Genomic DNA, 17,239 nt, shown 5'->3' on the forward strand with positions numbered 1-17,239 from the left:
ACAAAGACAGCTTGGCTTTCATTTATAGTTTAAAGCCCATAATCTGTCCAACTTCATAAAGATCTTGACGAAACTGAGCCAAGTTTTGGGAGACTTTGGCTGAGTTACAGTTTCTGATAGAAACTATGCAAAAAGAATGGGCTTTCATGCCAAAGCAAAGTTATGGTTTTGACTGTGTTTAAGTTTGGGAGTTAAAGTCTAAACTCAAAAGTAACATCGAACTCGAAGGCTTCTGGGCAACAAAAGACAAAGTTAACTGGGGCTGCAGGGTGCCTTTTTTTTTTTTTTTCCCCGGGAGTTTTTTTTCTTGTTTGTTTTGTTTGTTTGTTTGTTTTGTTGGCATTTTTTTGTTTTTATTTTTGTGCCAGTCTGTGCTCTGTCTTTGTGGAGGCTTTTTGTATTTACCACATTGCCATAAATGAAAATTAAATACAGATTCTGTTCTGCCTTTTGTTTTCTTGTTAACAAACATCTGGAAACTCAGCTTGTATAATAAATAGGCTGTAGCAAGTAGGTTGTGCTCTACAGTGTCTCTTTTGGGAATGGTTATATTAATACTGGCTCTGCTCTAGAGGAGTACATCAGCTGTTTTCTGGTTGCAGATGTTGTCCTGGAGAAGGCCATGCATAAGTGCATTCTGAAGCCGTTGAAGGGCCATATTGAAGCAATGTTGAAAGAGTTTCATACAGCGGATGGTTCTTGGAAACAGCTAAAGGAAAACCTGCAGTTGGTGCGGCAGAGAAATCCTCAGGAACTGGGTGTGTTTGTTCCAACACCAGACTTCGTGGACATTGAAAAGATTAAAGTCAAGTTCATGACCATGCAGAAAATGTATTCACCTGAAAAAAAAGTCATGCTGCTGCTGCGAGTTTGCAAATTGATTTACACTGTTATGGAGAATAACTCAGGTATGATGCTTCTCATGGTTCAAGTTCACTGATATTCCAAACATGGGGTGGTCTTTTGGTGGAAGAAATCACCTGATTCCACAGATATGTCTCCTTATCCTGGAGCTCTCATGGCATCTCCTTGCCCTTTTGAGAGGAATTCTTTCTCTCTGCTGCTTTCCTGGCCTCTCTGATGCACCTGGCAGCATATTTTACAAATCCAATGAGAAGCAGAGGTGTGAGGCAGCTTAAAAAAAAAAAAAAAACAGTTTTGCTTAACTGTAGGCTTCTGGACTTGGCTGCTGTCCTGTGAGCCTGGAATTTGACACCAGTACTAAATTAGTATTTTTCTGGAAATTGTAACAGAGCTAACACCCCATATTTAGCCATAGTTACTCAATAAGTTGTATGCAATATGACAGCTAAAAGGGTCTATGTTAATAGGTGAAGGAAAGCACCCTCTGATCCAGTACTTTTGACTTGGTGTGCCTCTGAATGTCCTCATTTGGACACTTTCTTTCCTGTTTTTGGAACAGAAATAACATCTATGTAGCAAGCATCCAAACCTGACCTTGAAACCTAGATAATGAAATGGAACTACAGACTAGTCAAGACCTGCTGAGTACTCAGTGGCACAATTAAAATGCTGTGCCACATGGCATGAATTCATAGGTGCAGCCCTGTTGCCTGATGTCTGACCATACACTGCTGTGGTAGGTCAGGAGCTGAGATGAAGCAATGCTGATGGTTATGTGAGGTGTTTTTCCTCTAAGCAAGTGTAAGCTGCTTCAGGTGGTTGGCAGTTTTCCTAAGTGGGCACTGGATATGCAGCTGGGTCCAGGGCTGGTCAAGATGCCACCTTTCTTTTGAGATTGGAGTTGAATGGTGAAAGCTTGTGGTTGAAGAACCCAGGCTCTTTTGCAAGATTCAGGTCCAAGCTGCTGCCCAGCTTGTTGTTTCTGGGCAAAATCCTGTGGTTTAAAATGGATATAGGAATCCACATCATTTTACTTCATTGAGTAAGGTGATTCCAACATACAGAAGAAAAGTATTGCGAGGCTGCTGCCAGTTAACTGTTTCACTAGGGGCTTGGGCTAAGATGTGGTAAATACTTCTTGAGTTGTCTTGTTTTGTCATATGAAGTTTAGAAAACATGGCATTGACTCAGCAGCTGTTCGAGTGTCTGACAGCCAGATAGTAATATAATACCTGGAGGATATGCCGTACCTCCTTAGCCGGTATAACTTTAGGTGTCAGCCCCTCAGTTATGTGGAGTTTCATGGAAGTTTAAGTTAGCTCCTGCTCTTCATGGTTTAAAATGACCATCACACCAGTTACACAATGAGCACAGTCTGAACAGACCCAGAGATCTGGCCACATAGTATTTTCTAAACAGAAAGTTTAAATGCAGTAGAAGTGGTAGGAGTGAGACAGACCTAGGTACAGCACAGTCCCTGTGTGCAGCTGTGTTCTGCCATTGCTGATGAGGCTTCACTGGCTTTTTGGGAATTACATGAGGCTTTGCTCACTGGTGTTTCTAACTATGTTCTGTCACAGAAATGAGCTGAGTTTTCATGTCAGATCTAATAGGCTTTTATATTCAGGCTTTTCTGCTGGGATTCAGACCTAGAAACTGGTATATGTGGCTGGATCCTTCCAGGAAGTGGATGTCGTCCCTGCATGTGTAAAAAAAAAAAAAAGCCTATTCATCACACTTCTTAGCCAGTGACAGAAGTGTAGGTGGAGGTCACATCAGCCAGGCATGGCAGCCTTATAGGAGTTCACCAGTTGAGCTGATGCCAGGTTGAGCCCAGTCTTTAAATTCCCTTGCATGCCACAAAGTGCGCATCATCAGATTTGTGCTAGTTAGAAGTACAAGATGAAGCTGGTGTTAGAGTCCTGTCCAGTGAGTGTCAGATGATGTTCTCTTTTCTGCACCATGTAACTGTAACTGGTAACACAACTGTAACTGGAGGCTCTACAGTAATACAGACGTACTGGTCAATAAAGATGGCAAAGTAATGCTTTCCTTTCAAACACTGAAAGAGGTAAAAGGTTATGGTTTGTCTGTCGCTGTCTGTGTTCCCTTCAACCTAGGGAGGCTGTATGGAGCTGATGATTTCTTGCCTGTGTTGACATATGTACTAGCCCAATGTGATATGCTGGAACTGGATACTGAAATTGAATACATGATGGAATTGCTGGATCCATCTTTGCTGCATGGAGAAGGTAATCATTTATTTATATTTATTAGAATTGAGTGAAGGACTAGGGAAGGGAGAATTCTTCCTCATAGCACAGTTGCTGTTAACCTTGTTTGAGTAGAAATCCTTTCAAAGGGAGTCTGAAATAGAGGCATCATGACAGCAAGCAAACACATACACCGTGCAGGTGCCAAATGTGGTTATCTTCTGTGCCTGAAAATATCCTGAGAGTATTTATAGAGCCACGGCATGCAGTTAAACTGTGAAACAAGTAATGGGACTTGGTTTAGGTGCTTTGTAAAAATTTCTTGGGGAATTCTCTGCCCCTATGGGGAAAGTGCTTTTGAGAATATTGACCCCCTTAATGATTGCTTCTTCCCACTATTTGCTTCTCACAAAGTATTTTTATGAGCCCTAGGAATATGTTTCCTAAGGCACTCCTGAATGATGGCTGAAGTCCACTAGAGGCCAGGAAATCTCCCTTCTTTCTGTTTTAAGGTGGTGTTTTTAACAAAGAGGCATTCTGCAAGTTCTTGGTAGGCTTCAGAATCTACCAGTTTATGAGGAAGTATAAAGGTTCTTGTGACCAAGCTCACCTGTGAGTTTAAGCATACATGTATGTTTCCCATTCCTGCTATCTCTTGGCTTGCTGAAAATGCTGTATCCTTTTATGTGTCGGTATGCGTGAGAGAACTGTGCCAGGACTCCTCCAATCTGGCACTAGTCTGTTCCCTGCTTTGTGTACAGAGCATCCTCTGGTGCGTTGTTTGGGAATCTTAGGAAAATAGTTGAGATGAAAGCTGGAGATCATTAATGTGCTTGAAGGGCAGAAACATTTACTGGACTATTAAGTCATGTTGGTTTTAATGCAGCAAAAGAAGTCTGTCTATTGGCTGACCCTGTCTTTGGCACCAGCTGAACTATACTGTGCAGTAAAAATTGTTTAGTGTTTTGGGGTTGTGCAGTTCAAATGTAACGTATTGTCCGGTGTGTCTCGTGAGTCTTGCATGTATTTATGTATTGAACTTGTTGCAGAGCTAAAGGCCAGGAAGATACCACCAGTAATACAGAAAATACTACTGTGAGCATAGAATGCATCTTTGAATGACTCCATGAATAGATTGTGCTGCCTCTTAATTGGACACTCCCACTCAAATAGTTTACTTTAAAAAGAGTGAGAAAAAAAATAACAGCATGTTTCTTGTTTCTCCTGGTTATTGAGGACTGTTACCTCCTGTTGAGACTCCTTTTCCTTTGTGACCTTCAGCTTTTTTTGTACATAGGCAACTCTGATGTGACTTTAATTTGTTCTCCATCATATAATAAAGGTGAAGTATGGAGGACTGTACATGTCACCTCCTGAACTAGTCGGACATTGTGGGGAACGCTAAAAAGGTGACAAGCACAGTCTTCCTTTTTAAAAAAAAAGGGAAACTCTTTAGAATACTTCCAAGGTACAAATCATACATGATTGTTGCTTTATTTCTTCTAAAGGTGGTTGCTTTTAACTTCCTGAACAGTGGTAGATTGTCTTTTATTTTGTTTAAACAGCCATGTTTATTTCATCCCCACTTGAAGCTTGGGAAGAAAACAAATCAGTGTTTGGAAATTATTTTTTTTGAAGAAAACTCACGTTTCAACTTGGTAACAATACTCAGGAGTGAGGGAGTGACACCACTCATTTAAGCACTAGTGGACTCAGATACTATTGCACCACTTAATAATATGGAGCAGCCGCTGCATGTCTTAGCAGCTGAGAAGATGCCATCCACTATCTTGCAAGCCAGTGAGCCGGGTTTTTTTTACATATAAATGTTTTGGCAGTAGAGCACAGGGACTTTGAATGATGTATGTGTGGGTGTGTATAAAGAAATAGTTGTGCTTCTGACTGACCAGTCAGAACTAGCAGGGGTTTTGTGACCACTCTGAGAAGTTCTTCTCTTTCTGTCCTTCACAGGAGGCTATTATCTGACAAGCGCTTATGGAGCACTTTCACTGATCAAGAACTTCCAGGAAGAACAAGCTGCCCAACTGCTAAGTTCAGAAGCCAGAGATACTCTCCGGCAATGGCACAAGAGGAGGACAACTAACAGGACGATACCTTCAGTTGATGATTTTCAGGTAGAGCTTAGGGCTGAATTAAAAACCAGGGAATGATTGTTTTGTTGGAAATCCCCATTTGAGAGGTATGATTCATAATGAATCCTTTGGGGCTCCAAGTGGAGTGAAGCAGTACTGAGAATATGGCTGGCAAATTTTCCTTGGTTTTGAAGTCTTGGCACTTTATTATAATAGATCTTGATCATGAATGCCTGAAGAAAACACTAAATAATGGAGCTTTCCCACTCTCTCTTCTATTAAAGTCATGCAGAGTGAGACAAACTGAATCATATCTTAGATTCAGCTTCTTTGTATGCATTACTGTTAAAAAAGAACAAATCCATATTTCCTGTGTGTAAATCAGCACAACTTCCCAGTAGCTAATGGTGGCATACAGCAGGTAATAGAGAGTAGAGGTGGGAGAAAAGCTTGCCTACAGTTTTAAAGTTTAAGCAAGGAGTAGAGTTCTGTACAGTGAATGTCTTCATGTTTGTTTGTGTTTGGTTTTTTTTTCCTCCATTTCTTACTGCCCTTTCAGAGTAGGGCAGTAACTTCAACTGAAGAATAACAAAACAGCTGGGATTGCTTCATCTCTTAAAACCAGGCCTGCATGTCTTTCATTAGTATGCTGCTGTGACTGTCTCTTCAGATGCATCAGCTTGTGGACTGAAGCAAGGAGGATGTTGGAATTGAGAAGAAGGGATTTACTCTTTTGTGTTCAGTTGTTTACAGTTCATACCACAGGGCAAAGTTGACAGAGGTTAATGATAACCATCAATTAGATATGATGCAGTTAAAAGCTAAAAGAGAAAAGTTAAAAGAGAAATGAAGGTGTGGGGTCATCAGCAGATTATGAAGCCTTTCAGTTGAAGCTCATTCTGCTTTATCAGTGTCCATGCAAGCAACTACAGTACAACACTGAACAGGAATGAGCTGAGAGAAGAAGCAGTCTTCCGCAGTTTACGTCTCTTAGGAAGAGGAGAACTGATTATCAGAAATTCCAGACTATGGCCAGTGCACAAAGCTAGTCCATCTTACTGTGATCCATTTTATATTGTGCTTACCAGTAGTTAGGTGTCAGATTCAAGTAGCTTGAGTCTTTGCTCTTTCTAGCAAAGCACTATGCTTCTTCTGGCGAAACTCATCACCTTGTATTTCTGCTGGATAACTAAATGACAGAAGATTCTTTCAGCAGGATCTTGTATTCCATTTCACCTTCTCTTCCTCAGCAAATGAACTTCTGCCAAATTAACTCTGAGCAGCTGGATATGGGAAGATGCAGGGGGGCATGGGAATTGCTGGCACCAAGTGTGTCCAGTGCTTCTCCTTCTTATGTCTCTTTGAAAGAGAGCCTTGAATCAGTAAGATCACACCACTTCCAGATTATGCTTGGCACAAATTCAATCACTTTGATTACTGCTCAGAATGACAGTTTTCCATCTTCTTTCTCCACATACAGCAGTCTTGAAATGAAGCACTTTCCCTACAACCAGCACGTGATGCAGCTACAGCTCAACTTGTCTTTCCCACTTTGCACCAGGATGTGATCACTGCATTTCTGTGATGCAGTCTCACAGCCTTATCAGGTTTGGGGCCCTGGAAGGCCTTCATCCTCCCTCCCTCAAAAGGGAAAGCAAAATACCCCATATTTTGATGATGATTAAATACAACTTTCTGATACTGCATAAATTTGATACTTGGAGTATAAGTTACAGGTATTTTTGCAAACTTCATCCACTCTTTGATGCAGTCTTGTCCATCTAAAAGCACATGCATTTAAAACCAGGTCTTCTGTTTGTTAGCTACATTAGAAATTAAAATTGTAGTGTGTTTTGTCTTGTCTAGGCCTGGTTTTTTTCACAATTTCTTCACACAGACTAACAAAACCAGAATACTTCTATTCAGTCAGGTTCAGTCCCACTGGTTTAAATGCTTCAGTGTTTGCCCACAAGCTATCAAAAACACCCACAGAAACCAACTTTATTGAAGAGTAATCTTTGGAACTTAAGTCATATGAACATTCTTCTCAATCTTAGCTTTTAACAGCTTGGTTTTATGAAATGTGAATTTTTACCATTGTGATTTAGCATGCTTAATTTATTCAGCATACAAACATAGGTACCAGCTCAGTCAGTAAGCAGGTCTTTCTCACTGTCTTTTTTTCCCCATCTTCTTTCATTTTACTGCTTTTTAATCTTTCATTGCAGTTAATCTCTTTCAAAGAAAAGCACATGACAGGAGGATGCCTTGCTCATGTGTCCAAAAGGTGGTGGGGTTTTTTTTGTTTTGTTTTTCCAGTTGTTGCTTTTGATTTTACTTTTAAAATGCTCTTTCAAAGGTACAACTGCATTTCCTTGTAGAGCATATTTAGAATTTGTCCATGTTATCAGTTGGGGTCATGTGTCAGTTCCAACAAAGAAAAAAGATCCAGCTTTTGCCTCAAGATCAGATGCATTTATCCTAATGTCGCAGAGTGAATTGTCTTTCTGCATCCCTCTATGCCTTACTTCTAAAAAAGAAAATGCTGTGACATGAAACTTGGTTACATGAAGTTTAGACAGCAAACTGCCACTTGTTAACATGATGAAAATGTCCCACATGAGGATGGATTACATTTTGCATGCTGCAGCACAAGAGTACAGTTTATCATGCAGTAGCTTGTGGATCAAAACCCTTGTGTGCTGCTGACAGAGGATTTTTTTCTTCTTCCTTCTCACTAACATACTGTGTGAATCTTCTGTTCTGAAGCATTAACCAGCAGCAGCAGCCTCATCTCTTGGGTGTGCTGCCTCAAACATTTATGTTGATTGACAGTGGTTTGTTTCCTAGTAAGGCCAAACATCAAGTCACACTAAAAGCATGGGTCTGTTCCATGTGGCTTTAAGGTTGTGTCTGTTCATTCTTCATTGCAGGGTTAGAAGGTAAGCCAAGGAAAGGAGAGTGTCATCTTAGGAATTCCTCTTATGCCCACTACAGACATGCCACAGTTTTGCCACCAACATCACAATTCACAAGGTGGCTGTAATGCACAGAAATCACTGGTGTGTGTTTTCCACCTAGAACATGGAGAGATTTGCCGTTTGTTGCTGACTCCTCAGCTTTCAGAGGATGAGTTCTGGTTTTTTGAATTGGATGTCTGTTTTCTCATTCTACAGAACTACCTTCGTGTTGCATTCCAGGAAGTTAACAGTGGCTGTACAGGAAAGACCTTGCTAGTAAGACCATACATCACTACTGAAGATGTATGTCAGCTTTGTGCTGAAAAGTTTAAAGTGGACAATCCAGAAGAATACAGCCTGTTTCTTTTTGTTGATGACACCTGGCAGCAACTGACAGAGGATACCTACCCTCAGAAGATTAAGGCAGAGTTGCACAGCCGTCCGCACCCCCAGGTCTTTCACTTTGTCTACAAGCGCATTAACTGTGATCCATATGGTGCCATTTTCCAAAACAGTGATGACTCAGCTTCTCAAAACCAGCAACTCATTGTTTAATTTCTGTTCCTTGTTAACTGTTGAAAACATCTTCCTTGGCTGCCTTCCTTAGGAGCTAAAACACGTCTAAAACCATAAATGCCTAGTAAAACACACGCAGACGCAGCACTGCTTACAAAACCCCATGTAAACCATGCATATGGCCAGTTATGCAGAATACTCCACCAGCGTGTTTCAGTAAACAGCTCGTGAAGCTGAATTTCTTGTACTGGACTCTTTTGAAGCATCTTATACTATGGCCCTTTGCAGGTCTTTTGCTGTAGTGTGCAAAAATCTATTTTCTTACACTCATCCTTTAGCCAAATGTCATTTTGATTTTAAATATATGTATGCTAGACAAGTATTTCAGTAGACTGGCTGGTATGATCTCAGTTTCACCAGCATGAGATTGACAAGACTGTCCGATGCAGGGCATCAGTTAACTCCTAATTACCTGGATGATTGCATCCTTTCCTAAGTTTTTAATTACAGAATCACCATGGTTTTATATATATATTATAGAAATTTTATAGCAGTTGCAGGTAAACTGTCAGGGTTGGTTTTTGAAATATTTTTTTAACTATAAAGTATTCTATAATTATGCATGTGATTTTAACATTTAATATACAAGAATAAATCTCTTGCTGGTTTTAGAGTATTGCATTAAAGGTCTTGTGGTTTCTCTTCTTTTCCTGTAACAGGAGAGTTCTTACGAAACTCCTGTTATCTGTAAGAAGATTGTAACATTGGCATGGGCGATTTCACTGCCTTTATCTGAATTTGATGTACTGTTATCTGGATTATTGTTTATATGCATTGTTTTTAGACAAACTGGGGTGTTGGAAGAGGAAATTGAAATAAAAGGTTATAAAGAAGGGGCAGAGAAAGAATGTAGAGAACATGATTTGGGATTAAAATGTGTTAGTCTGCTGGTTCAGGCTAAGTGAAGGAGGTTGGAACTTTTATGTAAGTAGTATTGTAGATTTGCAGAGGGATGTGACACCACCTATCTCAGATACTGTTTATGTTAGCAGAGGATTAAATACATCATTAAGGTCAAGGAGACCGCAACTATTTTGTGTAGTCTGTCACCAACATCAAAATGTATCTTGGACTGAAGAATGTGTTGTAACATTTCATGGTTCTAAGTTACTCAGTAGGTGAGATGTGGAAGTTAAGTCCTACATATGCAAAGATAAAATGTGTGTTCTGCACATGTTCTATAGATCTTAGATTTATCTTGGATAAATCTATTTATCTTGGATAAATCTATTTATCTTTAGATAAATCTATTTATCTATAGATTTATCCAAGATAACCAATGCCATGGGTAATGCTGTAGACCCTAATCATGTCAATTAGGGCTACTCTTTAAAAGGTCATGGGGTTCTCCCACAAGTCTGCTGTGAGCAGTGTAACACAAGGCAGATCATTACAAAAATGTCACGAGCAGCATGTGTATTGTACATAGGGAGATGTGTAGCATTTTTGTGAGTTTGCCATATATCTGAAACTCTTTGACACATTTGTATTTCATTTTGTAAATGGTGAGTTTTGCACATAATACATTGTAATACTGAACTGTCATTTGGGATGTTGTGTGCTGTGGTTTTTGGGGTGGGGTTTTTTGTTTCTTAAGAAATGGTTTGTACTTGAATGTTTTGTGTATCAGTAGACTCTGCTGCTGCTGCGGTTTTATACTGCTTATCCCTCTTTAAATTCTCTGGAAAGGAAGGGTGCAATAACATTAGTTAACCTGCTTGACTTGAACAGTCAGTAGAAGCAAGCAGGCATTTATCTTGTCTGCCTAACCGTTTCTTCTGAAGTTAAGACTCACAGTAAGTGCTAAAGAAAATTTTGCTGTTTTCATATGATGGGAAGAACTTGAGCAGAGAGGCACAGTATTAAGAAACTCAGAATTCAGGCATGAAATGAAGGAAAAAGAGTGCAAAAAGGAAAATGCCTGCTCAAACCACCTCAGCAGAATCCTCTTGTCTTGTGCAATTGATTCTTTTGAAAATTAGACTATTTTATTCACTGTGTTGTGCAAAACACTTCTCATAATGCCAGGAACCACAACAGAAAAACTTTGTATGGAATTTGGACTTGTAAAAACAAGCTCTTTCATCTTCTCCAGTGCAAAATATTTGATGTTACAAAACACTGAAATGCATGAAAAACCTTAACAGTAGAGGTGTTCTCTCTTTATTACTCCCTCTTTTTGAAGTAAAAGAACTGAATGGCTAAGGGAAATAAAGCTGGAGGCAATAAATCCCTAAATCTTACTGATAAAACAAGCTTAATAGAAAAGTTAATTCTTCATTAGGGGATTATTTGTGAATTCACAGAAAGTACATGCTGCAAAACCATAAAATACCCCTAGCAGCAGTTTAAATAAAATCCAGCCTCTGTCCTTTCGCCATGTTATTTTACATCTTTACGGCATCTTCCCCTGCTCGGAATCTCAGCCTTCTCCAGGCACATCTTAGGTTCAGCACATGGTCCTTTTTATCTCTGGAGCTGCGGCATCCCGAACTGGGAGCATTCTGTACCGGGAGGAGGCCGCTGCTGTAGCTCCAGGACAGCGGGAGCGCACAAAGCTCGATGCGGGCGGACCAGGCCGGATTAAACACAAATAAATGGAGTTAGGTGCCGCTCTTGTAGCTCTGGCCTGGACCGCGGAGGGCGCGGCGTGAAGGAACGCGACGAGCGGCTAAAGCAGAGGGGGCTGTGCTTGCCTAAAAGCTCTGGCGGCGATTTTTGGCGTGACCACCTGAGAGGCCCCGAGTCTCCGCCTCTGGCTGCGCTTCTGCGGCTGCCGCGCCGGAAGAGGCCCTGGTCCGGCGGCAGCGCTTCCGGGCCGGTGGCAGCAGCGTCATGGCGGCGCTCCGGGCCCTCAGCTGCCATCATCTCTTCAACAGGACGGGAGCCCCGGTCGCACTCCGCCGCACCCGGCTGAGAGCCCCCGCCCGGTGCCCGCGCTCCGCCACTCTCGGCCGTGGCTTCCCTTATACTCTTCGGGAGCTCGGGGCGCCGCTCGGCGGGCGGGGCCGGACCGCGCCGCGGTGACCCTACAGCAACCTGGAGCCGCAGACAGAGGCCGAATCTTCCTCGCTGCTGGGTGAAGGCCGCAGCTGGCTCCTGAACCGAGGCCTAGTACGGGATCCCGTTCTACCTGCAGTACCTGTCGCACTGGCCCTAGTACTTCATTGTCGCCTAGGCGCCCGGCGGGGAGCTAATGGGTTACAGTGAGTGCCTGGTCCCGGCGCTGCCGTCTCGCTGTGCTGCGTGTTGTGGGGGTTATAACGCAGGAACTTTTCCTACTCCTCACTTCTTCCAACAGGGAAGAGGACTGTCGCATCGCATCTTCGTGTTTCATAACCTTTCTTAGGGTATTAGGTAGGACTCACAGCAGCAGTTTTTGGTTTGGTGTTGCTAGCCTAGCAAGGGCTCTTGGCTGTTGTAGCAGGTTTTATACAGGTACAAACATTTCTGTAATCATAGAGTCATACAATAGTTAGGGTTGGAAAGGACCTTAAGATCATCCAGTTCCAACCCCCCTGCCATGGGCAGGGACACCCCACACTAAACCATGGCACCCAAGGCCTCATCCAACCTGGCCTTGAACACCGCCAAGGATGGAGCATTCACAGCCTCCTTGGGCAACCCATTCCAGTGCCTCACCACCCTCTCAGTAAAGAATTTCTTCCTTAGATCCAATCTAAACTTCCCCTGTTTAAGTTTGAACCCGTTACCCCTTGTCCTGTCACTACAGTCCCTGATGAAGAGTCCCTCCCCAGCATCCTTGTAGGCCCCCTTCAGATACTGGAAGGCTGCTATGAGGTCTCCACGCAGCCTTCTCTTCTCCAGGCTGAACAGCCCCAACTTTCTCAATCTGTAATCCTCAGTCCCTGTGCTCAGCTCTGATCTCACGCTGTCAGTCATCATAAGTAAAAATGCTGAGCTTGGGTTTGGCATTGTCCTGTAAGGGAAGGCTCTGGGACTGTGTGTCTATTGCTTATTTGCTGTGGAATATTTGTATTTTGCAGAAATCATTCCACATGGAAACGTTGGTTTGTTTGATCCTTTCTCCCCACCTCTGTCCTCCCTTGGGAAGCAGAGTAAAGGGTCTTTAAGGGAAATAAATTAACACAGTAAAGCTTAAAGCATTTACTGTAGAGAAGGTTTCTCTGTACCTACCACATCAGTTGCTTATTGGCAGTGACTGATGTTTGTAAGAGTACCACATAGAAGTGTGAGTATTCATCAGTGAACTAACACTGGTTTGGCTCTGTGTAGAAAGGAGAGGAAATACAGAGAAGCACCCAAAACACACACCCCCCCTTTGTTTTTTTTTTCTTTAAACATTCTGTGTTTGCAGGGCCTTGGCTTCTGTTACCAAGTTGGCAAAGCTTCCCAGGCTCTGCTCCTCCACAGTCACCAAAAGTCTCCAGTAGTTTCCAGGATGGTGACTTAGTTTTGGCTTTCCAGCCCTCCATTCCTCCATTATTTTAGTTAGAGCCTGGATTCTGCTCAGTTAAAGGCTCACAAGAGCCTTTAATTTGCATTTGGCAGTCATGCCTGAAACAGGGATTTTCAGAATATTTGTAGCAGGTTTTTTATATTTTTTTTTTTACACTACAAAGGAACAACTGTAACACTTGAACAAAATGACATTTGTAGTGGTTGCTGAAGCACCGAGTCATAACATAGGCATCCCTGTGTGAGCCTTTACCACAGTCCTTGCAACGTTTGTTTATACGCTGGTGGGTGTTTTGCTAAAGGTGTAGAGAGTGTGGTGCATTGTTCTAAAGATGTTGCTGTGCTGATGCTATTTGTGTTCACAGTAATGGGTAAAGCAGAAGGCTCTGTGGCTAGGGAAGAATGGCATGGACATGTTACTGCTCTGTTGCACCAGAATTCTGATGGCTGGGTTTGGCTGCTAAACTGATGGAACTTTTGGAAGAAATTTCATAAAAGTGAGTACTATCCTTAAATTTATCTTTTAAAACTTAAAGATTAAACTTATCTTTTAAACTATTCCTTCTACAGACACCTATTCATGGCTTAGGTATTGGATTTGCATGAAGCATGCCCAGAATTTTGTTTTAAGTAATGTTCTAACTGACTGAAATTCCCTGTAGCTAGAGAAGATTTTAAAATGTTGCTTTGTTATGTAAGATTTCAGGGTTCTATGAAAGCTGACTTCCCAGGATGGGCAAGAATTAGCCTGAATTCCAACAGAGATACTGTGTAAAAGGCCCTTTTCTTCACAGAAAAGAGCTTCATGAAACATCAACTGCTTCATGTAGGGCCTCAAACACACTTATTCAGTAATCATGGGATCCATGGGATTCCCACATGCAGAGTCTTGGAAAAATTTTGGAGGGCAAACAGTATCTTATCTCTCTGTCCTGTGCTTAGGTGTTTGTACCTCCTGAAAGTTTAATTTAGCATCAGATGAATCTATGGGGGAATGTCCTCTCTCCTGCTGGTGGCACAGCCCCACTGCAATTAGTAGGATCAGAAAGGAGTACCACGTTTTGAAAAATTTGCCTTGTTAGGAGAAGGGTTGTCTCCTGTTGAGCAGCTGCATTTTGTGACTGTTTCCATCACTCCCCCGGGCCGTGCCCTTGGAAGGAGGCAGTCCCTAAGTCTCTGCGATCTAAAATGTGGATGAATTTTTTTTTTTTTTTATAATTTCTTCTGGCTGTGAGGCCTGTGTGGGTGTTCAGCTTGTCCTTTCTGTTCATAATTCTGAACCTGCAGTGGCTGTAAAAGAATGGTCAATGACAAAATGAAATTTGTGCTAGATTCGTCCTTTGGTAAAGGAGTGCATCTGTTGTCACAGCGTGACAGATGTTGGATTAGTGTTCCACATCAACGAACCTGCTCTTGATCTGATTACAAGTTACGGGTTATTATTTAGAAACACATTCGCTTGGTGCTGCTTACTGTGATTTTGGGATTTTTTCACAGAAAGGGTGGATTTTTCATCGATCTTTTTGTGAGGGTATCAAACCAGGTTGCAGTAAATATGTATAAGGAACTAGGCTACAGTGTGTACCGAACAGTACTCTGCTAGCAGTGGAGAGCCAGATGAAGATGCTTATGGTAAGTACTGAAACTGAATGGAAAGATTCTCATGTTCAGGGTTCCTGGGTTTGTTTGTATGATTTTATTATTTTTTTTTAATTCGAAACAAGTTTGGATGGGTGTTGATGAATGGAATTTTGTATACTTCTTTAGGTAGCTTCTCCTACTGATGATTACATCAGTTATAAAACTTAATCTTGTAGTTTACACTTCTTGTAGCACCTGTGGCAAAATACAGAACAAGAATAAACTAAAAGTATAAAGACACTCATCTTGTACATAAGATGAAAATAAAAATGTAGTTTCTAACCTAATTTTTCTTTCTGAGGAATGCTCATACCCAGTGGCTGGGCTTTTTGCTACTGTTACTGAGGGAAGGAGTTGCAGTGTTTTCCTCATTTCTTCCCACAGAAGGGGCTTGAAACCCTGTTTTTCTCGGATGTCCAACTACAAATTTCCTACTTTCAGTGGTCAGCAGTGTCAGAGAACTGGGTGGCATTTTCAGTTTAAAAGGGAAGGAACATGGAAATTCAAGTATGTTAATGTTAATTCTGTTAACAAAACTTAAGTACCAGCTTCCTCTTTCTAGACCTTCTTTCCTTTAAGATTCTCCCCAGTGGGTTACCTGGCCATGCTGTGCATCACTGTGAAAAAACAGGAGCAGACAGACATCTACCAGTGTTGCAGATGCCTTAATTTCTGTATTTGACCTTTCAGCCATTTCCTTTCCATTCAGTTGAGTTTCATGAGGTGTTATATTCCAATTTATAACATTGCTGCTGAACAATTAAAGCTGATCTTACTGCACTGCAGAATTCATTCACCATGGCTTTGTGCATTGGCTGTCTTACTAGAATAGTTTTTTGGTTTTTTTTTACTTTTGCTACAGATATGAGAAAAGCTCTTTCCAGAGATGCACAGAAGAAATCGATTATACCTCTGGCTCATCCAGTGAGACCAGAAGACACTGAATAACTGTAAGCTGTGGTCCTTGGGGAACTTACGAGTGTCAGGTTCCTTCTATACCCCTGGCTCCCAAGAACTGACGGATGAGAAATCTTAATGTTTTTCCTCATGAAATACCAGAAAGCAACATTGAGAAGCATACTAATGCAGCTCTGTTGGTAATGGCTGCATGCTCCTGCACTTACCCCATTATTTTTCCTTTCAAATACTGGAAATTCAGAGACTATTAAAATTGAATTACCTCATGTATGGTGTTTTCTTGGTTTTCCTTCAACCCAAAAATAAGTCAGTAACAGTAAAAACTCTTCATATGCATTTATTCATGACCAATGAAAACACAATACAATATCCAAGAAGCACAGCAGGGGAAAGAAATGTATTAATACTGACATAGAACATAAAGCTGTTACACATGTAGAAATGGCTTTCACCTCTTCATGGCACAGAACTGGAACTGAACTGAGGTTTACTGTTGATTTGAAAAAGCCAGACAACCAAAGCAGTTCATGCTTTCTTTCCACCTTGGACCAGATTCAAGATGAGCTCTCTGTTCTGGGTACCCCCATACTTGCTGTGTTCACTGAAGTAATCTGTAGTTAAAATTTATTGTTTTTTTCAACACTTCTTGCTCAAATTCAAGGTTAGTGTAGGATTTCTGAGGAACCTGCATCTTCATCATCTTCAAACAACTCTGTATCTAACACTCAAGATGGTTAATGGAGAAGCATGGGTAAAAGTGGGATTGGCAGAAATGAAATTCAGAGAACAGAGTATTAATTTGCCATACAAGATAAGATTATGACTAAGCAGTATCAAATCTTGTGCACATAATTAATTTATCTTACTCCTGTAAGCATGTGGATAAAGAACTGGCTGGATGGCCGCACACAAAGAGTTGTGGTCAATGGCTCGATGTCCGGCTGGAGACCAATAACGAGTGGTGTCCCTCAGGGATCGGTGTTGGGACCGGTCTTGTTCAACACCTTTGTCGGTGACATGGACAGTGGAATTGAGTGCGCCCCCAGCAAGTTTGCTGAAGACACCAAGCTGCGTGGTTCAGTTGATACACCGGAGGGAAGGGATGCCGTCCAGAGGGACCTCGACACGCTTGTGAGGTGGGCTGATGCCAACCTGATGAAGTTTAACCATGCCAAGTGCAAGGTCCTACACCTGGGTTGGAGCAATCCCAGGCACAGCTACAGGTTGGGCAGAGAAGAGATTCAGAGCAGCCCTGCAGAGAAGGACTTGGGGGTGCTGGTCGATGAGAAAATGAACATGAGCCGGCTTCAGTGTGCGCTCGCAGCCCAGAAAGCAACCGTATCCTGGGCTGCATCAAGAGGAGCGTGACCAGCAGGTCGAAGGGGGTGATCCTGCCCCTCTGCTCTGCTCTCGTGGGACCTCACTTGGAGTATTGTGTGCAGTTCTGGTGTCCTCAACATAAACAGGACATGGAACTGTTGGAACAAGTCCAGAGGAGGCCACGAGGATGATCAGGGACTGGAGCACCTCCTGT

At 42.0% G+C, this 17,239-nt stretch overlaps 2 protein-coding genes across 2 annotated transcripts in view; both read left to right on the forward strand.

The window, feature by feature from the left end:
- Positions 1 to 10,123, forward strand: part of RIN2 (Ras and Rab interactor 2) — a 51,168-nt gene extending 41,045 nt beyond the window's left edge. The window contains exons 8-11 of the mRNA XM_080614863.1: positions 603 to 908; positions 2,985 to 3,116; positions 5,049 to 5,212; positions 8,347 to 10,123. Of these exons, the coding sequence (XP_080470989.1) occupies positions 603 to 908; positions 2,985 to 3,116; positions 5,049 to 5,212; positions 8,347 to 8,685 (941 nt within the window). The 3' untranslated portion in view covers positions 8,686 to 10,123. The remainder of the gene's footprint in view (positions 1 to 602; positions 909 to 2,984; positions 3,117 to 5,048; positions 5,213 to 8,346) is intronic.
- Positions 10,124 to 11,541: 1,418 nt separating this feature from the next.
- Positions 11,542 to 15,973, forward strand: NAA20 (N-alpha-acetyltransferase 20, NatB catalytic subunit; the record flags this gene model as incomplete). Its single annotated transcript, XM_080615982.1, is given in 11 exon segments — positions 11,542 to 11,598; positions 11,822 to 11,863; positions 11,867 to 11,881; positions 11,885 to 11,912; positions 13,512 to 13,565; positions 13,568 to 13,587; positions 13,591 to 13,638; positions 13,642 to 13,643; positions 14,644 to 14,736; positions 14,738 to 14,778; positions 15,650 to 15,973. Coding segments are annotated over 11 exon segments (486 nt in total). The 3' UTR covers positions 15,736 to 15,973.
- Between the last annotated feature and the right edge of the window lie 1,266 nt (positions 15,974 to 17,239).

This window comes from Psittacula echo, assembly GCF_963264785.1.
Source record: "Psittacula echo genome assembly, chromosome: 4".
NCBI classification, from domain to species: Eukaryota; Metazoa; Chordata; class Aves; order Psittaciformes; family Psittacidae; genus Psittacula; species Psittacula echo.